The 25,054-nt window shown below is 59.2% G+C and overlaps 3 protein-coding genes across 11 annotated transcripts in view; 1 reads left to right on the plus strand and 2 right to left on the minus strand.

Moving 5' to 3' along the window:
- Positions 1 to 217: 217 nt before the first annotated feature.
- TWNK (twinkle mtDNA helicase) lies at positions 218 to 5,284 on the minus strand. The gene is made up of 5 exons (XM_005154630.3): positions 3,858 to 5,284; positions 3,142 to 3,382; positions 2,456 to 2,563; positions 2,046 to 2,187; positions 218 to 1,428 (listed from the first exon to the last, which is right to left on the minus strand). The coding sequence occupies exons 1-5, from the start codon at positions 5,107 to 5,109 to the stop codon at positions 1,072 to 1,074; spliced, it is 2,100 nt and encodes a 699-aa protein (XP_005154687.2). The 5' UTR covers positions 5,110 to 5,284; the 3' UTR covers positions 218 to 1,071.
- MRPL43 (mitochondrial ribosomal protein L43) lies at positions 5,283 to 7,127 on the plus strand. The gene is made up of 3 exons (XM_005154559.3): positions 5,283 to 5,453; positions 6,146 to 6,252; positions 6,891 to 7,127. Exons 1-3 carry the CDS (start codon positions 5,284 to 5,286, stop codon positions 7,103 to 7,105), a joined length of 492 nt encoding a protein of 163 aa, XP_005154616.2. The 5' UTR covers position 5,283; the 3' UTR covers positions 7,106 to 7,127.
- Positions 7,128 to 7,167: 40 nt separating this feature from the next.
- Positions 7,168 to 25,054, minus strand: part of SEMA4G (semaphorin 4G) — a 29,315-nt gene continuing 11,428 nt past the window's right edge. For 6 of the 9 annotated variants that reach the window (XM_031053861.2, XM_034062466.1, XM_031053864.2 and 3 more), the window contains 15 exons: positions 15,198 to 15,438; positions 14,057 to 14,205; positions 13,508 to 13,570; positions 13,333 to 13,431; positions 12,092 to 12,185; positions 11,745 to 11,858; positions 11,389 to 11,555; positions 11,104 to 11,273; positions 10,801 to 10,945; positions 10,501 to 10,723; positions 10,301 to 10,416; positions 9,852 to 10,003; positions 9,597 to 9,658; positions 8,036 to 9,514; positions 7,168 to 7,964 (listed from right to left, as the gene is read on the minus strand). In XM_031053861.2, the coding sequence (XP_030909721.2) occupies positions 8,661 to 9,514; positions 9,597 to 9,658; positions 9,852 to 10,003; positions 10,301 to 10,416; positions 10,501 to 10,723; positions 10,801 to 10,945; positions 11,104 to 11,273; positions 11,389 to 11,555; positions 11,745 to 11,858; positions 12,092 to 12,185; positions 13,333 to 13,431; positions 13,508 to 13,570; positions 14,057 to 14,205; positions 15,198 to 15,357 (2,568 nt within the window). In that variant the 5' untranslated portion in view covers positions 15,358 to 15,438 and the 3' untranslated portion in view covers positions 7,168 to 7,964; positions 8,036 to 8,660. Of the gene's footprint in view, positions 9,515 to 9,596; positions 9,659 to 9,851; positions 10,004 to 10,300; positions 10,417 to 10,500; positions 10,724 to 10,800; positions 10,946 to 11,103; positions 11,274 to 11,388; positions 11,556 to 11,744; positions 11,859 to 12,091; positions 12,186 to 13,332; positions 13,432 to 13,507; positions 13,571 to 14,056; positions 14,206 to 15,197; positions 15,439 to 25,054 lie in introns of all 9 variants that reach the window. The other 3 variants (XM_034062468.1, XM_034062469.1, XM_034062467.1) reach the window with 3 other exon arrangements.

Genomic DNA, 25,054 nt, shown 5'->3' on the forward strand with positions numbered 1-25,054 from the left:
GAGCCAGTGCAGCCCGGAAACCGGGGCTGGGTGTGTACCTCCTGCACACCCCAGCCCCTCATTATGGCTCAGGTTAAAACTATGCCCAGTGCGCAGGTTGGCAATAACTGTGTGCCAGGGCAGGGACAGCATGCTCTGCTCAGCGAGGACAGCCTCTGCGGTGTCCCCCCAGCCCCAGGGTCCCCCAGTCACAAGGACAGCAGCACAGAAACAGCAATCACCTTTATGCTTTATTAAAACTAGAAAGAGAAATAACCCAAAAGGATTAGACCAAGATCTGGCCGTGGACTTGTCCTACCATAGGTAGGTCACAGTATTTGCTGCACAGAGCCCAAAGGCATGGGGATGGCCACCCTCTAGCCCAGCAGAGTGAGGCAGGGCTGCTCCCCCGAGGTTTTACTGCTGGTGATGTCCCTGGAAAAAGGAACTGGTGGAGACTCTGAGCAAAAAGGAGCTGGGTTGTGGACAGAGCTCTCAGCAATGCATGCCACCCATCAGGAGTGATACTCGGGGGGTCCAGCTCCCACCCCATCCCATGGACAGCAACAGCTATTCACAACCTCCCACACTTCCATCTATCACCTTCCTCTTGCTGGCTCCAACCCAGCCAGGATCCATCCCAGAGACCCCTATCTGTGACAGAGGACGCAGCCATGTGTCCATCTGCAAACCCCCTGCACAGTCCCCCCAGACAGTGACAGTCCATGATTTCAGCTCCATTATAGCCACGATTTAACGACCTGTTCCAGGTATGGAGATCCCCCCTCCACACGACCCATGCTGCCTGCACTCCCCACCATGCTCCCAACACTCAGCACCAGTACAGCACAGCCAACATTTGCCAAAGCACCCTTGCCTGGCTGCTCTTCTCTGGTATGAGCCCAACCTTTCTTGGTGGCTCCATGTCTCACAGAAACCATGGTGGTGGCCAACAGGCTTGTTTGCAGGATAAAGGGCCACAGCAGTGTGTGGCTGCTGTTCCCTTGGGAGGGGGGCTGGTGTACCCCAGCCCCATGCTCCTAGCACCAGTCCTTGTTCCTTCTGACAGGCTGAGGAAGAGACCTGATGGGCTCACAGCTTCTTAGAGGCTCCTGAGCTTCCCTCTGGAGCTTTCTTGGCTGAAGGTGCCTTTGCAGCTGAAGATGCCTTCACAGCTGAAGGCACCTTTGCAGCTGAAGGCACCTTTGCAGCTGAAGGCGCCTTCACAGCTGAAGGCACCTCCACAGCTAGAGGCGCCTTCTCCTCCTTCATCTTCTTCATCTTGGCCTTGTTTTTGCTGAAGGTGAGCGAGGTCTTGTTGAACTCCAGGGGGAAGACACCCACATCCCCATCGAAGCGGTTCTTGGACACCTGCAGGTAGCGCTTCCCTGGCCCTGATGCCAGTTTACGGTCCTGCAGGATGAGGACGTTGTCGGCCTCCTGGCTGGCCTGCAGGAAGGAAAACATCTCCAGGAGGATGCTGAGGACACAGTCAGAAGCAGGGGCTCCTTTGAGCCCTGGTATTGGGCATCCCAGGCCATGGCATCTCCAGCACTTCCCTGACACCAACCCCTTGTCTTCCCAAGGGACACCTCAGTGACCTGCTGGGCAGACAGGCTTGAGCAGCACACCCTGGGAAACAAGGGAGCACTGTGCACACACAGAGCACCTCCTGCCCACAGCTGCAGGGTCACTCAGCATCCCAGCAGAGACTAGGGCACTTAGAGCTCATCCCTCCACCCTCCCTGGCTCCTTCTTTAATTACATCCTCCTACATCCCGCTCATATTCAATGAGCATTAATTAACTGCACATAAAGACCCATCAGCGCTTTAGCTGACAAAGGATTTGCTCTCTTCCTGCATCTCTCTGGCCAAACTGGGACTCCACACATCTGCAGTGAGTGACAGGAATCCTGGGGACATCCTGCCCCTCACAGCACTCTGATTCCCCAGTGATGACCTATGGTGTTGGTGGGAGCAGGGGACAGCTGCCCAACATATCCCAGCCCCACCTGGGAACACACTGCACTTGACGGACAGGAAAGGCCACCCCAGCCCAGCTCACCTTGGCAGAGCCAAAGATGGAAGCTGTCTGCAGCTCTTTCTCATCATCCTCCTTGCGGGGATGGATGACCAGTGTGATGTGACAGTTATTGTCCGTGGCAAACTTGCGGAAGGCACCAACGATGTAGTCCTGTGCAGCGAGCCTGCCATTGCAGTGAGAACGGGGTCAGGGGCTCACTCTCCATGAGGCTCTTGGGCCCATGTGAGAGAAGGGATGGGACATGACAGGGATCACGGGTAACCAGCTCATGCTTCCCCCACCTCCTCCTCCCCAGGGCAGTGACCGCCCTCCAAGGAAACTGGACTGCCAGACAGGACTAAAGAGGACAGCCCCTGTTGTGGCACACAGCAGGGCCAGCTCCAGCAATGACAGTGGCAGAGGAAGGAGAGGGCAGCTTGGAGAAGGGCTACCTGTCCACAGAGAGGTGCTCATATCCCATCATGAACTGGAGGTTGTCGACGACCACGTGAGTGATGTCATACATGTAGACAGCGTGTTGCATGGTGTCAACCACAGCCCTGGGTATGGGGAGACTAGGATCAGCCCTAGTGATCAGTGGAGGAGGATGCTGAGCCAGGCATGGGGATGTGGAGAGGCTGAGCTGGCTCTTGGCACATCCCACCTCCACATTTCCTCCGTCACAGGACAGGCACAAGCCTCATCCCCATCCCTCACCCCACAGGTGAGGGCAGCAGGATCAGGAGAACCCAGCCCATACCCTGTGATCCCCCCCAGCCCACAGGGGATATGTGCAGGTGCCACAGCACCTGGTGAATGAAAGCAGCCAGAGGTGCCTGTCCCGCTCCTCAGCAAACAGCAGTGCTGCCAGTGAGCAGGGTGTGGGGGGGACACATCCTGCCACGGGCAGAGGCTGATTTTAGAGCAACCACTTATCACAGGAACAGGTCCTCTCCCTTCACCCCCATCCCAGAAGAAGGCTGTGAGAGTCCTCACGTGCCAGCCGTGGGACTTGAACAGCCGCAACATGCTTCCTACCAGCCCCAAACCTGCAGAGGAAGAGCCCCAACTCCCCAGTGCCCCACAGCACATGCTGTGAGGGGTAACTGCTACTGGGGATGAAGGCGTGGGACCATACTTGATGTTCTGTTGGCCATGGAAAGTCATGAAGTAGAGCGGGAGGTCCTCAAAGCGATCGGCCCACTCATCATACAGCTCCAGCTTGTCATCCAGGCGCTGGGTGGCAAACTGTGTCAGCATGATCTTGGCCAGGCGGATGTTGTTGATCTCAAAGCTGCCCCACAGCGTGCACACCCCCTGCATGCACAGGTCCAGCGCGTACTCACTGATAAAGGTTGTCTTCCCGCTGCCCGTCGGGCCTGGTGCAAGGACAATGACAGGAGGAATTAGCTAGGAGAAATTATCTGACCCATCCTGAACACACTGGGGGGCTGTTCAGAGGTGGGAGTGCTGGGGAGTGGGATAAGAGCAACCCATCCACAGAGTCCCACCATATACAAGCAGCATCTCCAGAGCTGCACCTCTGGACACACACATGTTGGATCCAGCAACCAGCGGGTCCCTGGGGGGTGTGGGGAAGGGTTGGCACAGGAAGGGCTCAGAGAAGAGGTGGCAGGTGGAAGCAGGGATGAGGGACACCCCAGGATTTGCTGTGCTGACTCAGGCAGTGAGCCCATCACCACACCGGTGCATCCAGCCCCACTGCACCCAGGATGGACTCAGATGAAGCCACAAGCAGAAAGTGACCTCAAAGATTTGCAAGGCATCACCCCGAAGAGGTGAAGCACCAAAGAACCTTCTGCTCTCCCCATCCACCAGCAGTCTGCCCATCACCTGTGAAGATAGTGAGCTCCCCTCTGCGGTGCCCTTTGAGGAGCTTGTTGAGCTCGGGGAAGCGCACCCACTTGACGCCAGCCACCTGCTCGCTGTTGACCAGCTCCCCAAACACCTCCTCACGCAGCTGCCGGAAGGACACGATGGATTTGTGGCTGGCGGGCAGGGCGGCACGCAGGATCTTGGTGAGGTTCAGGCCCTGGTTCAGAGCCTCCAGGGGCCGGGGCTGCAGGTTGCCGGGGCTCACCAAGGAGCAGCGCTTGAGGCTCAGCTTGCGGGCAAACAGCTTGGCGGCTTGCCAGGAGCGCAGGTCCTCACCCAGCCACAGTGTGATGCGCTTGAACTGCTCGAGGTAGGGGAGGAGGGCGGGGGGCAGGGAGGTGGACCCCCGTGGCAGGGCCAGGCTGGCCACCCCTGTGGCTTGGTGCAGGGCCAGGGCATCCAGCTCCCACCCCGTTAACACCAGCTCTGTGTGTCGGGGGCTGATGAGGGGCAGACCAAACAGATTGCGATAGGAATCAAAGCGGGGTAAAGTCTCTTCCACATAAACTATTGTATCCCCCTTCTTCTCCACCCTCAGAAGCTTCAGGCCCTTTAGGACGGCATCACGGGGACTAAACCAGGGGAAGACAAGAGACTTAGCAGTCCTCAGATAACGTACCCCAAAGCGTTTCAGGGTGGCATCCGTCACCTGGCTGATACCGAACATGGCCTTGGTCTCCTTGGTCTCATCCTTATCCAACAGATCACAGAGCGGCTGTGCCCGCTCCCAGATGCGGCGGGCATCCTCACGAACCCGCCGCATGTGCTCCTCTGCCTCCTCTGAGCTGTCGGGGGGGGGGCACCGGTGCTGCAGCTCCACGTTGGCCTGGAAGTCCTGCCAGGTGCCCTCGGCCAGGGTGGCCGTGCACAGGAAGCTGCCGGTGGTCTTGTCAATGAAAAGCGTGTAAGGGGCGCTGGCGGCAGGCGGCTGGTCCTCCGGGCCGGCGGTGAAGAGGCTGGGGGTGTGCAGGCAGCTGTACCCGTCGCGGAAAGGGATGCCCTGGGCGCGCAGGTACTGCCGGATCTCGGTGATGGTGACGGCGGGCACGGGCCCCTCGGGCGAAGGCAGCACGTCCTTCTTGTAGCGCCGCTGGGTGAGGCGGCCCGGCACGCCGGGGCTCAGGGAGGCTCCCTTGCTCCTCGTCCCGCAGGACAGCAACGGCAGGAGGCGGCTGGAGGCTCTGCAGGGCCGCAGGGGCACCGCCGCCATCCTGCCCGTCCCCGACTGCCTCCGATCCGCATCGGCCGCTGCCCCCGCTCCCTCCCCGGTTCCCCCGTGTCCCGGTGCCGCTCAAGCCGCCCCCCCCACGTGGAGCTCCGCGGTCGCTGCCATTGCCCGCGCCAGCCGCGCTCGGCGCGTCACTTCCCGAAGGGCCGGATGCGGATGTGCTGTGTGTGTTCCGGTTCCCGGGGAACAGGCGCCATGACGAGCCGCGGGTCACCCAGCCGGTTCCTCACGTCCGTCTTGCACAACGGCGTGGGCCGCTACGTGCGGCAGCTCCAGCGCCTCCAGCTGCTCTTCAGCCCCACCGCGGCGGATGCCCGCGGCGCCAGGTACAGCCCCGGGCACCGCAGCACTGCCCCTGAGCCCCGGGGGGGGTGAGGAGAGGAAGAGGAAGAGGGAGGCTTGGTGACCCCTGAGCTCTGACCTGGTGGGGAGGGGCGGGTGATACGGGTGGTGACAGCCTGAGTGGGTGTGTGTAACACAGGGTAATGATGGTAACAACAGTGATACTGCTCACTACCCGCCCACCGATACCCAGCCCGACCCCAGCAGTGATCTGGCCCTTCTGGGTAGCTGCCCCCAGTTTATATACTGGGCATGGTGTGCTGTGGTATGGAATAATATACCACAACTATCCCTTTGGCTAGTTTGGGTCAGGTGTCCTGTCTCTGCTTCCTCCCATGGCCCTCCTCACTGCAGAGCATGAGACTGAAAAGTCCTTGATGGGAGTAAACATTACTTAGCAACAACTAAAAACGTTTGTGTTATCAGCGTTGTTCTCAGCCTAAAGCCAAACCACAGCACTGCACCAGCTGCTGAGAAGGAGAAAACCACTGAAAACCACTACAGCTGAACCCAGGGCAATGGGGAAGGGAGAGGGTGCTGCTGAGCTCTGACCCACAGAGGTGGGGGGCACTGCTGACCCTCAGCACACAGGCAGGCTGGTGGTGATCTCTGCCCTTCACCATGGGTGGGGGCTGCAGTGACCTCTGACCACACCAGAGCCCCTCTCCCCCCACAGGCAGTTTGTGGAGGAGGTGGCAGTGGACTTTGCACGGAAGCACCCCGATGTCGTCCTCTACGTCAGGCCCTGCTCCAACCCGACCCCGGTGCTGGTGGCTGAGTACTGTGAGTGCAGTTGGAAATAAGGGGATGGGGGCAGGATGATGGGGTCCCTCCCACCCTGGTGCTTCCCCACCTCTGCGCTGCTGCAGACAACACTGGGGATGGCTGCTCTGTGGGGCAGGGGAACAGCAGCCACCCCCCAGGGGGAGTGCTGGGGAGGAAGGAGGGGAATGCACCTTAGCCTGTTCCAGTGGAGGACCACAGGGATGCTCAGAGGTCTGGAGCATCTCTCTTAGGAGGAGAGACTGCAGCTGGGCCTAGTCAGCCTAGAGAAGAGAAGGCTGAGGGGGGAATCTCATCAATGCGTATAAATATCTCAGAAGCAGGTGCCAGGAGGATGGTGCCAGACTCTTTTCAGTGGTGCCCAGTGACAGGACAAAGAGTAATGGTCATAAACTAAAACATGGGAAGTTTCACCTCTTCATGAGGAAGAACTTTATGCTGAAGGTGGTAGAGCAGTGAACAGACTGCCCAGGAGGGTTGTGGAGTCTCCCTCTCTGGAGCCATTCAAAACCTGCCTGGATGTGTTCCTGTGTAACCTGCTCTAGGTGGTTCTGCTGTGGCAGGGGGTTGGACTGGGTGATCTCCAGATGTCCCTTCCAGCCCTAATGATTCTGTGCTTCCTTCCTGCTCTGCCGCAGTGAATGGGACAGTGCGGGAGGAACTCATCACCAGCAAAACAAGTGAGGAGATTCTGCAGCTGGCCACCAAGCTGGCTGGCCAGTCCGGCCTGGACATCATCCGCATCCGCAAGCCCTTCCACACTGACAACCCCAGTATTCAGGGCCAGTGGCACCCCCTCACCAACAAACCCTCCATCCTCACTGTGCGGGGCCCACGGCTCCAGGCCCAATAAAGCCTCAGCCCCACACCCTGTGCCTCTGCATCCACCTCTCCTGCCCACAGAGAAGACATCACTTCCAGACAGAGCCGTGTTTATTGCCAGGGGCCACATGGGGCTGTGCATGAGGGGTGCCAGACATGGAGGGTGATGCCCCTCCTTGCAGAGGGTGGGTGCTTGGGGGTGGCTTGGTCCCACCTTGCAGCAAAACCAAGGGTTGGGGCAGGACGGGGGAATGCGGGCATTTGGCTCTTGCCTTTTCCCACTGCACCTCACCCTGCTGGGGCAGGGGGGCCTGGGCTCCAGCCTGCTGGGGACGCCAAGGACTGCCACCCTGTTCCTGCCTCCTGCTGGGCTGAGCTCCATGTGATGTCCTGATCCTGGCACTGCCAGCAAGGAACACAGAAGAGAGGTCATGCACCTCAACAAGTCTCTCCCTTCCCAGCTTCTCCAATGTCACAGACCTGTCCCAACAATGGGACATGCTTTTGCCACTCCAGTTCCTCAGGTTCCCCCAGGAGGTGGCAGGAGAGAGGTAGTTGGGGGGATTTAGGGATAGTGGCTGCCCCTTGAAAGTGCCATGAAGGGCAGGAGGCCCCAGTGGGAGATGCCTTGTCCAGGACTCCTTGCTCTGTGAGGATGTTTCTCTTCCCACATATGTTGTCCCGTGGTGGACAGGGCTGTGCCTGAACCCCAGTTCTCCAGCAGCACCATGCAGGAGGGCAGAAACATGGGGCCGCAGGGGCACTGCAGATGCTGTGGGGAATATCGGTGCTGCAATAAGTCCCCTGCCAGACCTCAGGGCGCAGCCATGGTTGCCAGTCCTGCTGCCAGTGTGTCCTGCTGCTGCTGCATCCTGCTCTTCTGCAGTGCCCTGGGGAGAGAGGGCAGGGTCAGAGGTCCCAGAGGTGCCACCTTCCCCAGTCACCCAGCCCTGTGTTTTACCTGTATCCTCTCACAGCAGGCACACACCGCTCCACCAGCTGCTCCAGGACATTCTGGACATCAGCTCCAACACTCACTGAACTGTCCTCTTCCTGGAGCCATCCCTGGGGGCAGATGTGGGAGAGCGGGCAGGGGCTGGCAGCCACCAGGGCCACCCCCAACAGTGTGACTTGTGTCCACAGCCCCTCTCCTGTGAGCAGAAAGCTGAGGAGCCCCCAGCCCCGCTCCTTGCTCCTCACCCACCTCTCAGCAGTCGAGGGACACCCAGCAGGGCAGGCCAAGTCCACAACAGCATCTCTGTCTCACACCTGGACAGACGGACAGACAAAACTCTCCCTCCCCCCAGGGTCCACCTTCAGCCAGGTGCCAGCTCCTGCCTCCAGCTTGTGGCCACCGTCAGTGGGCTTTTATACATAAATAGAGCTCCAAATTTAAATAGATTCTTTTTTCTGTACAGCGAGTCTCAAAAGTCGGAGAAAAGCCAAAGGAACGGATGAGCCCAGGCCTGACCCGGCTGTGCCATCCAGGAGGTAGTTTTGCTTGAGTCTTGTAACACTGTTGACAGGGGGCGGGACAAGGGGCTGGAGGGGAGGAGGGTCCCGCTGGCAGGACCCCCCCCCAGCCCCTACACGGAGCTCTCGTCCAGCTTCTCCACCAGCTGCGTGTGTTTCCGCTTCTCCAGGATCTTGCTGAGCTCCTCGGTGAAGGATGCGCTGTAGAGCGGTGAGACCAGCGGCTCCTCCTGCTGCTGCAGCAGCATGTAGCTGTTCCCATTCATCTTGCGGAGCACGTTGGGCAGAGTCCCCACGCCGTTGGTGAGCTCGGCCGGCAGCGGCGGTGGCAGCGGGGGCACGGCAGCCGGCAGCTCCTTCACCGGGGATGTGGCAGCCGTGGGTGCCTCGCCAGGGATGATCCGCAGGCAGCCATCGGGGTAGGCGAGCTCTTCCTCCTCTTCCCGGTGGCCCTTGCGCAGGCAGTTGGCTGAGACGGTCTGCAGCTCCACACTGGCTGGCCGCGGATCCCCCAGCACATACTTGCCTTTGCGCTTCTCCAGGCAAGACACATAGAGGAGGACGGTGCTGAGCACGGCGCACAGCACCACCAGAGCGACGATGGCAGAGACATAAGCCACCTTCATGTCGCTGGCTACCTGGCTGATAGCATGAGGCTGTGAGGCGGCCGTGGGGCTGCGGGGCAGCTCGGGCAGCACAGTGAGGCTGTAGGCAGCCAGCAGCGTCCGGAGACCGCGCTCCTCGCCGTAGCAGCGGTACTCGCCGCTGTGCTGGGGCAGTGTGTCTGTCACCAGCAGCCCGTCCACCCCGATGCGCAGCCGGTCCTGCCCCGCGTCCAGCGCCTCGCTGCCGTTCAGCAGCCAGACGGCTCGTGCCAGGTTGGAGCGCTGGTCGCAGGGCAGCAGCACATCATCCCCCTGCAGCACTGTCCGGTTCTTCCACGGCAGAGAGCCTGTGGGGACAAGCACTGCCTTGCACCATTCCCAGTCACCCTAAGGGATGCCGGACACCAGCATCCCCTGTGGTTCAAAGGGGCTACACAGACTCACCCCGCGCGGAGCTGCTCCGGCATCCCTCGTTGCCACTCTGAATGTCCTGCACCAGCCCTGCCCTGCAAGACACGGGGGCTTCAGCCATACAGCCCTGACTAAGCCCACCCTTATGGGGTCACAGCCACATGGGGGATGCCAGACCCTTGAGGTGGCATTGGGGTGACTGTGCCATGGGGTGATGTGCAACAGCACAGGATGGGGCAGGTGGAAGGCCCATGGGGACCTCACTGGGGATAGGCAGCCTGTCCCTACCTGTCTGTGGTGGCAGTGGCACGGCAGGACCTGCCATCCCAGGCGCAGTAGGGGTCCCGGGTGAGGATGCAGTCGTAGCAGGAGGTGTACCTACTGCAGGAGGCCAGGGGCACCTGCAGGATCCCGGTGGCTCCCCCCACATACAGGCTCCTCTGGGGGAAAAGGACTGGCTCAGCACTGAACTGGCATGGTGTGACTGGGCTATGGGGTGCCCCATGCTGCCCAGAGATCCAGCTCTTCCTTGGTGGGATGCATGGGGAAGGGACCCCAGCTCCAGTCAGTGCTGAACGGCTGCAGCTGGAGGCCAGACTGCTCCCTTTGCTTAGGCTCTGGCATGTATCCTGAGCTGGGGTGACCCAGGAGTCATGTTCCCCCCATTCCACAAACAGCCCAAAGGCTGCAGCACAAACATGCCCCATGTGTGGTGTCCTCCCACTTCCACCCCTCACCTGGGCATGGGAGATCACCAGGCTCTCCACAGGCTGCGGGTCCTTAAACACCTGCATCTCCTCCACAATGTGGATGCCGGAGCCCACCACCACAGCCTTGTGGATCCATCCGTCCCCTGGAGAGCAGAGCAGGGAGTCAGGAAGGAGTGTGGGGTGTGCTCCCTGCCTGCAGAGACCCGACAAACTCATCCTGCGCTCACCCGTCCCCATGAAGAGCACGTCGTAGGAGTGGCCGTCAAGGGCCCACACCCTGTCCACAGCCAGCTGGCTGTACACCACGCTCTTCTTCACCAGCAGCGGTTCCCCACCAGCCGGCTTCACCTCCTCAAACATGAGCGGGTGCAGCTTCACAAAGTCCAGGACACTGTTGGGCAGGTCCTGCGAGGAGTTGTAGCCTTTCCTGCGGGAGCGGTCCGTAATGCACTGCCCAGAGGAGACGGGGGTCAGGAGTGGATGCAGCTGCCCCGTGTCCTCCCATCTCCGCACCCGCAAGCACTCACGGAGCCAGGTCGGGGCTCAGGCACTGCACCATCATAGCGGGACCACTTGCGAGCTGAGTCCTGGTACTCCATGTAGGGGCCCTCGAAGGCACGCTGCACTGCTGAGATGCTGTAGCGGCACACAGCCGAAGCCTCCATGGTCCTCCTGGGGGATAAAAGTCCACCTCAGCCCAGGCAGACATAAGGGTGCTCCCCACCACTGCACCCCCAGGTGCTCAGCACCTGCTTGCATGCCCCCTTGAGCATCTCTGGTCTCCCCCCATGACTTTTAACTCCAGCCATTTTGGCTGTTGCCCTGCTCACCACTGTGCCGAAAGTGTGAAGGCGGCATAGAAAACGGTGCTGGCCCAGCTGCCTCCATCCAGGCTGCAGACACTGCGCAGCACCTCGTAGTAGGGGATGTAGCAGACCAGGCGTGCCTTCATGAAGGATGTCCACTTGCGCTGCAGGATCTTCTTTCCTCCCACGTCGCTCTGGGAGGGTGCAGGGAGCATTTCTGCACAGGCTGGTAGGGGTGCATGTCCCTCCTCGCTTCCCCCCAAGGCTCTGACCCAGTGCTTGGCTCCGCATGGCTGGGGACATGCCTACCTTGCAGACACGGGCCACCCGGGCTACTCGGGCCACCTGGCTCTTGTCAAAGAAGGATGTGGTCTCCTCGCCTGCCCACTCCGTGAAGAAGTAGTAGATTTTGTCATCGTCACCTACAGGGCTGTCCTTGCTCTCCCGGACCAGCACTGAGGCCACAAACTCAGCATCTGGGGAACAAAGTGAAAGTTGGAGGCTGGGTACTCAACACGGGATGGAGGATTGCTCCTTGCCTCAGCTTCTTCATGGCAAACCATACAGGACCCCAGGGGTACCCCCACCCTGCTCCATGCTCCCCAAGGCAATGCACAGCATCCCACAGCCCATGACACTGGCCCAAGGGACCATAGCAGTCTCACCGTTCAGCCAGTGCAGTGGGGACTCCTCTGTCTTCAGCGGCCGCTGGTGCAGGTTCCTCCTGATGTCAGGGAGGCTCCGAAACTCGTAGCGTGTGGCCGTGTACAACCCACCATCTGGGCAGGGCAGGCACCATCAGCATGGTGCTGCTCCCCAGTGATAGCCCCAAAAGCCACCAGCATCCCCATGGTCCAAGTGGGAAAGGATGAGGAGGATCAAGGCCTGGCTTGCTAAGGCCCCTGCATACAGAGCCCACCCAGCTGGGGAACCCCATAGAAGCACTGGGGATGGGGCCAAGGTCAGTGGCATCCCACATGTCCCCACCAGCCCTGACAAAGGTGCTGCTTACCCACGATGAGGCCGGTGTAGCCACGAGCAGGGTCGTACGGGCACTTCTCCTTGCCCTCCTCAAAATGTGATGGCAATGTAAATCTGTTGGCATCCTTGGGGGGGCAGGGGACTGGGTTACACAGGAGGTGACAGACCCACCTCGCCTGCCAGCCCCAAGCTCTCTGCTGCTAGTGGGGACAAAGCCATGCCCATGTCCTGTACAGGCAAGACAAACCCTCCCTGCACCCTCTAGCTGGTCAGAAACCACATGGACAGCCAGAGCCCACAGCCAAGAGCAGGGCAGAGGGCTCAGAAGGAGCCCCAGCACCCCACTTTGGCATCATGTGGGCACCAGGCAGGATCCGGCCAGCACAACCCATGTTCCCAGGCTGTGCCTGGCCAGCAGACGCTGTCCAGCCGGGCTGGCTCCCCCCGGGGGATGTCCCTGTCACGGCAGGAGTTATTTTCTTTAGGGTTTGTAGTTCAAAGCATGTCAAATGACCGGGCCCTTCCAGCTCAGCGGCTGCTCCGCCTGACTCCCAGGGCGTGCAACAGCCAAACCGGACCGGCGACACGGTTGTGGGAATGGGCATGGCTCCCCCGGGATTCCCTGGCCGTGCTGTGGACCTGGTCCCAGGAGGCTATTTTGGTCAGGGAGGGAGGTGGGCAAAGGGCAACCGAGTCACCGAGGAGCCACCACACAGGGTGAAAGTCCCAATGCTGGGAACGTGGCTGTTCCCTCTGCTGTGAGTCACGGCCACACAGGGACCCCTGTCCTGGCCTGGGAAATCCCTAGGGATGGGCTGCTGAGTCAGCCCTGCCACCGTCACCCCTCCTGCCATCGCCACCCTTCCAGGCATGCTTGCCACTGGCCACCAGCAGGACTGCAGCCCCTGATCTGGGAAGGGACCCTGCAACAGCAGGGCCTGGGGACCAGCTCCAGTGCTGGCATGTCCCACCCCACTGGTCTCACTGAGCTCACATGCCTCCCCCATCACCAATCCACCCCCAGCCGTGTTGCTATGGGGTGTGAGTCCAACCCCAGTGCTGGTGGGGGGGACTTTGGGTGTCTGCATCACGATGCTGCATCCCCAGATCTACCCACACCAGCCTGGGGGGCACTCGGTTCCCCCCTGAGCTGGCAGGAGGGGGGCAGAAAGGGAGTTAGGCTGTAGGGGGAGATGGTGGGAGACTGCAGGGGCTGCATCACACTGGGTGACACGGTGGCAGGGGACAGCCGTGGGGCTGAGCAGTACTCACGATGGCAGCACAGAGGGGGTGGAAGGCATAGGTCCCGCAGGCATAGAGGTGGGTGCTGTTCAGCCTCTGCAGAAACCGCACGTGGTTGAAGCACTCGGTCTGCAGAGGGGGAGGGCAGGAGTTACAGCCTGAGGAGGCAGCAGCAGCCCCCCCAGCATCCACCCACCGGCTCTACCTTGTTGTTTTTGCCCTTCTGCAGGCAGTCCATCTGCTTCTCTGGGGAGGCTTCCCACTGGATCTGCAATGGAAAGAGGAACTTCCCCCATCACCACATGGTTCCCCCATCACTGCAGGCTCCAGCCTCTGCCAGAGCTTTCAGAGATGCTAAACTCCTCCGCATGAGATGGCATTCCTGCCCACATTCCCAGCCCAGGGTGAGAATAGTTCCAGACCCTAAACCCACAGGCGCCTGGAGGAATTTTGGGGTATTCTTCCCAGTGGGAGCAAAGGTGTAATGCTTCCCCCCTGCCCTTCGTCCTGATGGGGTGTCCCTGAAGCAGGCAGCTCTGAGCTTGGGGGCACCTCCCACCACTGTCCCCACACTGCCTGGCTAGGGAGAAGGTCCAGATGTCCACAGGGGACCTGGGGACAGCACCTGCAGGCAAGACCAGAGGTGGTGAGAGGGAGGATGAGCAGGGACAGGGTGGCCACAATGCGGGCAGGGAGCAGGCAGAGTGGGACAGGAGAGGACGAGCAGCTAATGGCGAGTAGGGGCCAGGCTCACCGTGCGGTGGGAGCCGTCGGCCACGTCGCTGGAGTTGAGGGCGAAGATGGCTCCCCTGGCCCCCACATAGAGGATGCCGCGGTCATCCTCCAGCAGCAGGGTGCTGTAGTTGAGGGTGCGCGCTCTGAAGCGCCGGACGCCCAACAGCTCTGCAAAGGGAACAGGGGGCTGAAGGGGCAGGCATGGCACAAGCCACCGGGGAAAAACAGAACGGATCTGGGAGTGGGAGGAAAAGCACCTCCCGAGGTTATTGGGCTGACGGTGCTGGGTGCCAGTGGTGCAGCATGGGCCTGCCACACTGGAGAGCAGTCAGAGGAAGTGGAACCACACCAGCAGTGACCCCAGGTCTGAACCAAACCCAGCCAGTTCAAAAGGATGCACAAAACCTGAACCAAAACTGCTGTGCAAGGGGAGAACTTCTGCAGCCAGGCTGGGTGCTCCCTGCCCACTGAGCCAGAGAAACCATTCAATCTGGGCTGCTGAGAAGTGCCCTGGCCAGAGGAACCCCAAGCCAGGAGGCTCAGACCCTTCTGCCACAGCAGGCAAAAGTCCAAAGGGGCTTGGGACCCTGGAGGCAGCTGGGGAGGGAATGACCTGTGAAAGGAGGCACTGCCTGAAAGGATGAAAGGGCACCCCAGTTGCAAATAAGCCACTGTCAACTGCTGAGCTGGGCTTCACTAAAGAGGTCAGTGAAGTCATGTGGATGCCCAGGGCACAATGACACTATGGCTGAGGCTGGGGGCCAACAGCCTAGTGGCAATTAGAGAAAACCATGGAAGAAAGCTCTCTGCTGACTATTTGGGTGTGATGCCCAGCTCAGGACACTCTTCAAGGGCAGCTGGGCAAAGCCAGAGTCTGTCCAAGGCTGGTTTCCTGCACATCCTTGTCCTCCTGAACTGGCTATCAGGGAGATGCCTTTCCGTCCCCACTGCTCCACCCCTCAGGGTACCTCAGCTCCAGGTACCCGGCAACAGAAAGCCATGCAGGCTCTGATTGCTGGAGCCCAGGGGACCCACTGTAGCCACCCACCATGCCAAGCTTCCCACTCCAGGGGCTGGGGAAGTCTGAATGCAGTCACAGTGCAACAAATCCAGTGTCGGCCAGATCTGCACCACCACCACCAAGACCCGCACCCCCTTACCCTCAAAGGTGACTGTTGTCCTGGGGGTGGCATCCAGGTCGGTGGCAGAGCGCCGTGATGGGTATCCTACCACTGCTGTCACCGCCATGAACAGAGCAGCCAGGAGATGGGCTATGCTTCTGCTCATCTTCCCACTGCCCCGCTGAGGGCAGCTGCCCATCCTGCGGCTGCCAGGCCGGCACAGCCAATCCTTGGGACACGCTCCCCAGCTCCCTGGGATGGGGATGGCTGCCAAAGCCTCCTGAAACACAGAGCACTGGGTCAGACGCTCCTGCTGCCCTCAGCACTTCACCAGCAATGGGCTCGGGAAGGAGGTGACTGCACACACGCATGGATGCTTGACCGGGCATTGCCTCAGCCCAGGGACAGCTTCAGGGAAAAGCAAACCCTCGTTTGCCATAGGGGAAACTGAGGCACAGTGCAAGGTATCAAGCCTGCAGCCAGCACAGGGCAGGGAGCAGAGTCTGAGCAGAGCCCCTGGCTCAGTGTCCACTCCATGGCAGCCACTTCCTGAGTGCTTGACTGGGTTGCTTTTTCCTTCAGGTTTGCTCCAGGTTCTTCCCTCCCAGCCATCCTCCCCCTGACTGAAGGATATGCTTCAGCACAGAGAGCTGATCCCCCACTGCACTTTCACACCCAAAAAGCAGGCACATTTACCCCCAAAAGCAGAGGGCAGGGCTCTGGGCTGAGCCCCTCTGAAGGTCTCTTGGCACACCTGGGGTACCCCAAGCACTGCTCCTGGCTGTGGCAGGAGGGCTCCTGGGATGCCCAAAGGCTCTGCTGCTCCCTGGAAGCCCAGCTGATGGCAAGCAGGAGGATAAGCAGGGATAGGATGGCCACAGTTCATGGCTTCTGACATGAAAGATACTTGTCCCCACAGTTTTGCCCCTCCTGAAACGAGATTCTTGAGGACAGAAGCAGGGGGAAGGATGCTACAGGCATGCAGTAATGCAAGGTGAAGGAAAATCCATACAGGAACCACTTGGCATCTTCATCAAGTCTTTCCAGGTGAGAACAGTTTTTTCTCCCAGTGTTTATCCATGAGATTTCAGTTCCTCTTTCATCCCAAGCTGCCTTGAAGCTCAGCATCTATCTCAGCACTCACTTTCATGCATTCAATCCTTCCCAAATAACCCTCTGCCTCTCCTGGCTGCATTGAGCTGGTTCATTTTACAGGCATTAATGAGGAAGATGCCTGGCTATCTAGAGAAGAGCTCTCCATAAGCAGCCAGCACCTATATGTTTGCTTAGTTGTTTGGGGCTTTTTATCTATATAAAGCAAATATCTGGCCCTGTAGAGAAGCTGTCCTAACATGCTTGCTGCAGTTTCCCTGAAGCAAATACCTCACCAGGTCTCAGGCAGAGGGGAGATAAAACCAAAGTGAAACAGAAGCAAAAAGGGCTTTGGGGCTCAAAAAGAGAAGCGAGGAGCTGGATGTGGGATCCAGCTGCAGTCCTGGATCCTGTGTTAAACCACTGCTTCCTTTGGGGGAGTTCAGACACAGACCTCACATCTGTATTGGCTGCTGCCCTGGAGCATCCCAGGAACAGGGGAAAGGGGAGATGATCCCCCCTGCTGCTCCCTCCTGCCTCACTGCACCCCAGACACCCGCCCAACACAGAGCATCCATAGAGCACCCAACCCTGGGTGCAGGCAAGGGGCTGCCCATGGAGATGAGCTCCTTGGCAAACAGAGGAAGATGATCCAGAGCACCATCCCACCAAGTAACTCCTGTTCCCAGGACAAGTCCTGTCCAGACCAAGGGTTTGCTAGTGAATGATGGGCCTGGCAAGATGATGCAAGGTGAGTGAATGGGGATGGAGGTCAAAGGGAAAGTAGTTGCTTTGGTGGCATCATGCGCCAAACCCACCAAGCTATAAGGGCAAAACAAGTGGTGGGGTCATGTGTGGAGCACCAAAGCACCCAAAGCCCTCCAGCCAGCCCCATGCTGACACCTCTCCATACTGCCAGTGGGACCAGGGCCACTCTGCTGCAGGGAGCCTCCCCAGGCCTCTGTGTGGGGACATGAGCTGGAATCATGCACAAGCCACAAAAGCTGCCATACACCTTTGCTGGGAAAACAGAGGGGAGGAGAAACCTCCTTACAACAAGGCAAACAACGATCCCCAATAAATGAGGAACAGCCCTGCGAGCTGCCTGTACGCTGCCATGCATCCTTGCCTTATCTCCCCTGAACAAGCACTGAACTTTGCCTGATGCTTGGCTCCAGACGCGACAGGGATTGGAGCTGGGAGCATGGCTGGGTAGGGAGGCAGGGATGGTGCTTATCACAGGGCAAGCCCCACGATGCCAGCCAGCCCTGGCTAATGTTTAACCAGAGTCAGCACCGAGCCAGCGGGGGGGGGGGGAATAAAAATAGTGAATTAAGGTGTGGGGCTGTGCAGAGTTCCCAGGCAGGCAGGGGCAGTGGGGAGCAGCCCCCCCTGCTGCCAGGGCTGGAATCCTCTGGTTTTAAATAGGGTAGAAGCTATGCTGATTTCCAAAGGCTCCTTTGCTTGTGATCAGATGTAACTTTGTCCTACAAAAGGTTTAATCAGTTAGCTCTAAGAGCCAGTTAATCTTTTACTTGAAGGGAAGGGCTGCTCTGAGCTTCTCTGCTTGTATTTTTTATACCTAGGATGGGGGAGAAAGAGCAAGGAGGAACCAAAACCACCCTTGACCCCGCTCAGATCGTCACGCCAGGCTGCTGTCACACCAAACACCCCCAAACCCATCATTCCCCCTTGGAAGGGTGCAAGTTGAAAGCGAGGGCCAGGGAGGCAGGCAGAGGAGGTCTCGGTCTGTGGGACCCACTGGTAGGGCTGGGGGCAGCTGGACTGCTCGAGCCCAGCACTCCCATGGGAAACAGGAGAAAGCCAGGAGGAAAAACACCACAGAGAGCATTCCCTGTGGGAGGAACACAAATGGGTGGAGAGAAGAGGCTGAAAAGCAGCAGCAGCTCCAGTGGAGCTGAGGTTTAAGGAAAGGACACCCAGGAAAGCCCATCCCACCCCCAGGAGCGAGCTCCTGAGCCCCTCAGCACCTCACCTACTCCCCAGCACAGGGAGGGCCAACATAGGACCTGCAGTCCAGCCCCAAATCCCGCCCTGGCCAGCAAGGCTGAAGGAGAAGGGTGGCAGAGGCAGGATCGGGCTGCAGGGCTGACGACCACCACGAGGAACCAACCACTCTGATCTCAACGTGCAACATCCACGGAGGCCAAAGCCCCTCTCCTACCGCCAGCGATCGGTGCTCCTGCGGGATGCAGCCGCAGCTCCCGGCGCTGTGTCCCGCTGGCAGGACAGGTTTGCTGGCCTCTGCGGAGCACGAGGAAAGCAGCGTGGCAGCAGAGGCATGCAGGCGTGCGTGAGCGTGCAGGGGAGCGAGCCCTGGTCAGGTCTGACTGGGTTTACTGGGTCACGGCGGAAGCTGTGTGAGCATGACTGTGCTGGCCCCAGCCTCCCACCAGCAACCAGGCAGCGCAGCGCAGCACGGCACAGCACAGCACAGCACACCCAACCGAGCCGGCCCAGGCGGCACCTCCTTCAAATCCCCACGACCAGCGTCTCTGGAGGCACAAAAGCCTTTTGATGAGTGAACTTCCCAACGGCAGATCCCGACAACCTGGATCCGGCCAAAGCTGCCGCACCCCTCAGCAGCCGTTGTGCCGGGAGCTTCTGCTGGGCATGGTGGCCCCTTCCTGCTGCTCCACGGTCCTCAACGGCAAGAGGCAGGGAGCCCTGGGAGCCAGAGGCGCTGCATGCTGCAGTGCAGGGAAGCTGCGCTGTCAGTGGGGCTGGCAAACATGGAGGGACCTCAGCCAGGATCTTACGGGCCTCCCATGGCTGTTTCCTTGGCAGCAGAGCCAAAAATGATGCTGGTTGTTTAATTTAAAGGAGAAAAAAATGGAAATGCTGGGTGGGAGCTGCCCTTCTCTGGCTCACCCCCAGCATCCACCCTGCATGGCAGAACAGAGATCTGCAGAGCAGGATGGGACATTTCCCCATCCCACTACTCCAGGGACAGCTTGTGGTTGCTCCACCAGGCTCTAGTAAAGCCCAAGCAGGCTCCTGGACCCTTCTCCCCTCCTCATGGGTTGCCCCCATTGGCATCATGCACCCCTACCAGCAAGCACTGCTGGCTTCCCAGTGGGGGCAGGATTTCCAGTGGAACTCCTCTGGGTTATGGAGCTGCAAAACAGCCTCAACAGAACTCCTGGCAGGACTGCGCCAGGAGACACGGTTTACACCTTCCCTTATCACAACAGCCCAGCCCAAGCACTCCAAACCCTGTGCAGCCAGTTCAGCTTTACCCATCAGGACCGAGCCTGGCAGGTGACCCCCCCCCCCAGTCCCTTCTGCTCCCCCACCGTGTTCCCACTGGCCCAGCACCATTTTACACCTCCAGGAACCCGTGTGAGTTGCCCCTGGGTTCAGCTGAAACAGCCAGACCCGTTCCTGGTGCAGGGAGAGGGGGAAAGGCGCCTGCCCTGGGGGATGAGGTGGGGAGAGCTCCCAGCTCCCAGGCGTGGGAATGAGCCAAGGAATTACAGGAAATGAGATATCCAGTGAGAGGCAAGCCTGGCCCCTGCATGGCTGCAAGCACAGCGTGCTTCAGGCTCCCCTTCCCAGGAGCCAACAGACCTTGAGTGGGAAATCCTGTGAGATGTGGGAAGAAGAGCCGGGATGGAGGTTGCCAGGCAACTTTAATTCAGTCCTTGATGAACTTCCAGCACTTTGCTTTTGCCGCAGAGCCCAACCAGCAAATGATAAAACATCAGGTCCCCCTGGAGCTCATGGTGTCCATCCACCCATCCATCCATGCATCCATCTATCCCCAGGGCTTGCTCATGGCCATGGGCCCAGGTTGCCCGGCTGCCCTCCCCTCTGCCCCCCAGCAGCATCCCCAGAGGCCAGCCCAGGACAAGGTCCCTTCCCAGCAGAGGTCTGCAGGGCAGGATCTGACCCGTGGGACTGGGCTGGTGCTGCCGCACGGATATTTCCCAACCAGCTGGGACTTTTGTCAACAGCAGCAAGAAAAAAAACCCCAAACTTGCTGGAAACCCTCCGGGCAGAGGGGACCCGCACTGCACTTGGGGGCCGGGGAGGGAGGAGCACAGTGACCTCCTGGGAGCCCCTCACCGAGTTTATTTTAGTTGCTCTCTTTAAACAAAACCATGCTTGACCCTGGGGCACTTCAGCAGACATGCACAAGAGCTTCAGCGATTCGGGAAGCAGATATATGCCTCTTTTACCCAAATTTGGGATTCAAGCACAAAGGAGGAGAGGGGGAGCAGCAACATCGCCTCCTCCCAAGGAACATCCTGCCCTGTTCCCACTGCAAAGCCCCTACTCACAGCACAGCCACTGTGGAGCCAGGCAGGCCATGGGAATGGGCTCTTATTCTCCCCGGCATGACACAGTCCCATCCACCACCAGCAGAGCCCTTGCACATCCAGTACAAGAGAGCACCCAGCCCTGATCCCACAAAGATCATGCTAGGGAGGAGATGCATGATGGAGCGAAGTGATGGATGGGAGAGCAACATGAGCTAATTGAGGATGTAGGCTGATTTAAGGGGCACCAGTGCCGGCAGGAGCCAGATATCTAAACATCCCAAAAGGACAAGCTGATCTGTCAGCAATAAAACTAACAACAGCCCAATTTCCAACAGATTCACCCCACTGGCCCCCAGTGCCATGCCTTTATCTTCACCCCCCTGCAGCATCCCTGGGGAATGCCACCTGCCCAGCTAGGGGCAGGGACCAGCCAGGGTGTCCCCCTGCATAGCTGCAGGGAGTGGGGTGTTTTAGCCTCTCCCCAGCTTCCTGTTTTCACTGATCTTACAAGAACTCGTTCCTCTCCTCCATCTGGTCAGGTCTGATGCGGAGCAGGAGGTTCAAAGGGGCTGTCAGGCAGCAACGGAGCTCACTGCCAAGTCCCAGTGAGAGCTCTCTTGCCATTCCCATCCAAACCCACCCAAAAACCCCCAACTGGGAAAATAAGGAAAGCTGCTCTGGCCTGTGCCATGGGCAACCATCACCTGCCTGCAGCCACCTGCCAGGCATAAGGATGGCTCTGCTCCAGCAGCTCCCAGCATGCCACAGACGGCGAGAGCATGGTGCCCAGGATGACAGGACCGAGCGCTCCTCTGCTCCCCATCTGTATGGAAAACCCACCAATGCCAGCTGATGACTGAAACAGTTCCTTGCCTGGCTCCATTGCCCCAAAAGCCTTGCTCAGAGCTGGCCCCAGGAGGGAAGGATGCAAAGAGGGGAGGCTGAAGGTGTCCCATGATGGGACCAAGAGCTCTAAGGGATGTCTCAGACAGCCCAGACGTGGCACCCCCAGGCAACACAGCAAATCTTTCCTCACAGAAGCAATTCCCTGTGTGCCAGAGGCCATTTGGCTCTTGCAAGCTCTCAGTGAGGACACGGGCCCTGCGGCTTTTCCCTTCCATGCAGCATGTCTACCCCTGCAGAAACCCCACCGGAGTAGCCCCAGGCTGACCCTGCAGCCTGGGAGCACCGGAGAGCCCAGCCAGGAGCCACACAAGAACCGGGAAGTGGAACTGGATGTTGCTGAGACTCCGACCTGACTCTGACTTCACCTATCACTGGCCCCAGGCCACTGGGGAGGCAGAGTGCAGCCACCAAGCCCCATGATGCAGGGTGCAGAGCCCAGGGCTCCCACCTCCTCCATCACATGGAGGAAGCATGCTTGGTGCTAGCGACATCACCCCCAAACCCCAACCTTTTCCATCCTTTCCATTTACGGCATGCCAAGCTTTGCCGCTTGCCTGCAGCCGCTTGGTGGCTGAATGGACAGACAGAGAGCTGGACAGACTGCCCTCCCCATCACAACAAATTTTCCCAGCAAAGGGGATGTTCACATCCAAGTAGCTCAGCGCTGGATGGGCTCTGCAATTCAGCCTTCAAAGGCTTTGTGGCTGAAGCACATTGTCTTCTCAGCAGAAGCAGGAAAATAATTGTAGAATTAAATTCCCAGGAACAATTAGAAGGAAAATGAGGGGAAAAAAATCCCAACCCTACATGTAAAGGGATACTTCAGAGCCAGCAGATTTTGGGACTTTTTAACGCATTTGAATCCATTTGCTCGTCCTCGTGGTTGCACCGTGTTTCATTTCACTGGGCTCATACAATGCAAGACAAGGCATTAACTCGGGTGTTTGTTCAGAGCCGGTTTGTCTTCCAGTTCTTTCTCCAAAGCCAGGTTTGAGTTTCAAAGACGTTCCCTGGCAATGCCTGGAGTTCCCACCATTGCCGTGGCGCGGGACTTCCCCGAGGGGAAACTGAGGCTCAGAAACCATGCAGGACCTGGCGTCCTCTTGAAGGAGGGGGAAGAGCTGCAGCACAGCCCAGCTTGCCCGGTGCAAACGTGGGGCTTCCTGCCGCAAGCCTGTTCCTCTCCCTTTTATTTATTCCAAAGATAAACTGTTTTCTTTTGCAAAGTCCAGCAAACCCAGATGACGGGAGCGGCTTTTATGGCTTCCAGCTTTAACAACCTCCTGTTTCCTTTGCTTTCCCTCTGACAAAGCTTCAAATGTGGGGTCAAACCCAATTTCATGTTCAGCTTCGCGTTCAAACCTGCACAACGCCAGGAGCAGCACCTGGCCTTTCCCACAGTCGTTTGCATACCACCAGCTTTGCTGCCCCAAAATCAGCTCCCCGCCTTATTTGCATGGGCTGGGCTTTGCAACAGGCAAACGAGAGCCCTCCATCAGGTAACGGGAGGTGGGGTTGTTGCTCGGGGACGCTTTTAAGCAACAAGAAAAGCAGAACCCAGAGCACACACCGCACGGCCAAGCTGCCTCCCAGCCCCTGGTCAGTAACACACTGCCTGGAGTCCTCGTCTGCCTTCGCCTCCGAACAGTGGCCGCAGGAGGAAGGAGGGGTGGGTTTGGTGATGACCTTGGTACAGCAAAGCCCTCGTGCTTGTAAATCACCGGGAGCTGGGCAAGGAGGGACACAACAGCGTTTCCTCCTGAAGTGCCAGCGAGGCAGGGAGCTCTCACCTTTGATCAGGAACAGTCACCAGCCCAGCAGCCAACCACTGCCTCTCACAAGGGAACATCAGAAACTGTGGGGGCATCATTCCCTCACTGCCTGAGAGCCAGTGGATTCCCGGGACCGGTTCCCCCCCACCAAACCACCCATCACATGAGCCGCTTCCCAACAAGTCCCATCAAGATGCCAAGCAGAGCTAGAAGGCAAGTGCAAGGAGGAAAATTCCCTGCACACGGCCAGGCGAGGCTGGCACCATGTCTCTATCGCACCCACTGCTGCCCAGTGCACAGGGTGCCCGCAGACCCCCCTTGCCAGCCCTGCCGAGCACACCTGGATGCTTTATCCCAGCACACAGCCTGCCAGATTTGCTGAATAAACCTCCCGGCTCCGGCAAACCCACTGCATTCCTGGCGGGGAAAGCGGTGAAAGGTTCAAATGGATGTTGGAAAAGGCAGGGGGAGAAACAAGCCTACGACACAAAGCCCTCATCTGCAGGAACCGAAAGGGTTGTTGGGGTTTTGGTTTTCTTTCCCCTCCGGTTGCAACACGAAAACAAAGTCAAGATAGGGATCTCAGCGTGCTGGGGGGGCAGCTCCCTGCCCTTGTCCCCTCCAGGCACAGTGAGCCTGGCCAAACACAGATGAAGCCGAGATGTGTCCTGCAGGACACGCACACAGCATCACCACAGCTGTCCCACACGGGTTTGGGGTTCAGATGGGGGGTCCCCAGCCTGTGCCCACCACAGCAGGAGGCAAAGCAGCCGGAGCCTGCGGTGGTAGGCCAGCTAGCACAAAAATGCCATCGCTGTTATTAATAATTTCCCTGCCTCTGGGGGAATCTGCACTCCTCATCCATTTTGGGCAGTCTCTTTGTCTTTGGAGACTGCTTTTCTTGGCACCTGAAGAGCTCTTTCATGGTTACCCCCCCCACGCACACACATCATGCTCTCGGTTCTCAAGGCCAGGCACAAGGCACTGGCTCACCTGGGCACTGATGGGGAGGGTAAAGAGACCCCCACATCTCAGTGCTGCCTGGCTGCACGGCAGGTCACTTCTACCCTTGGCTCAGGAGGGAGGTGCAGCTTGACCCCAAACGCAGACAAGCCCCCAGCACAAGCCAGTGTCCTCTGCCCAGGGGCATCCAGAGCTCCCACAGCAACGCATCCCAAGGAGATGAACCCCAAGGAGCCAGGGCTCAGACAAGCCATATCCCGCGTGCCCCTGCCTCCCGATGGGATGGGGGGACGCAGGGATTCCACTGCACTACCTGCACTGGTTTAGTGTCTCCCCCCAGCCACCTGAAACACCAGGTAACACTCAGCCTCCCCAGGTACCACCGGCAGCCTTCATCCGCACAGCCCCCAGAGCTCCCCCATCCACAGGGGAAGGGAGGGGCTGAATATAACCCCCACCTCCCCCCCCCGAGCTGCTGCGTTGTCTGCCTGCAGTTCCCACCATCATCTTCCCTCGCACCCTCTGCATGTCCCCATATCACTCCTGCCCAGCTCCCCCAGCCCCACCGCACCACACATCCCAAAGAAAGCGACCTGCACTGCCTCCAGATCCTACATATCCCCACTTCCCCTCCAGCATGTCACCCCAAATCCATGTCTTTATCAGACCTCCCCTGGTCTCCCCTCCATCCTGTCCCCAAGACTCTGCCCCCGTCTCCCCAGGGCACCATTCCCTGTATTTCCACCCCAGCAGTGCAGACCCCTGCTCCTCCTCCGGTGGCCCCTGCTCGTGCACCCACCACCCCAGATCCTGCCTGGGGATCCAGCACCCCAAACCCCTCCTGCAGACTCAGACTCACACTAAGCAGCTCAGGCCC

The sequence above is a fragment of the Melopsittacus undulatus genome, chromosome 4, assembly GCF_012275295.1.
Source record: "Melopsittacus undulatus isolate bMelUnd1 chromosome 4, bMelUnd1.mat.Z, whole genome shotgun sequence".
Classification (NCBI taxonomy): Eukaryota; Metazoa; Chordata; class Aves; order Psittaciformes; family Psittaculidae; genus Melopsittacus; species Melopsittacus undulatus.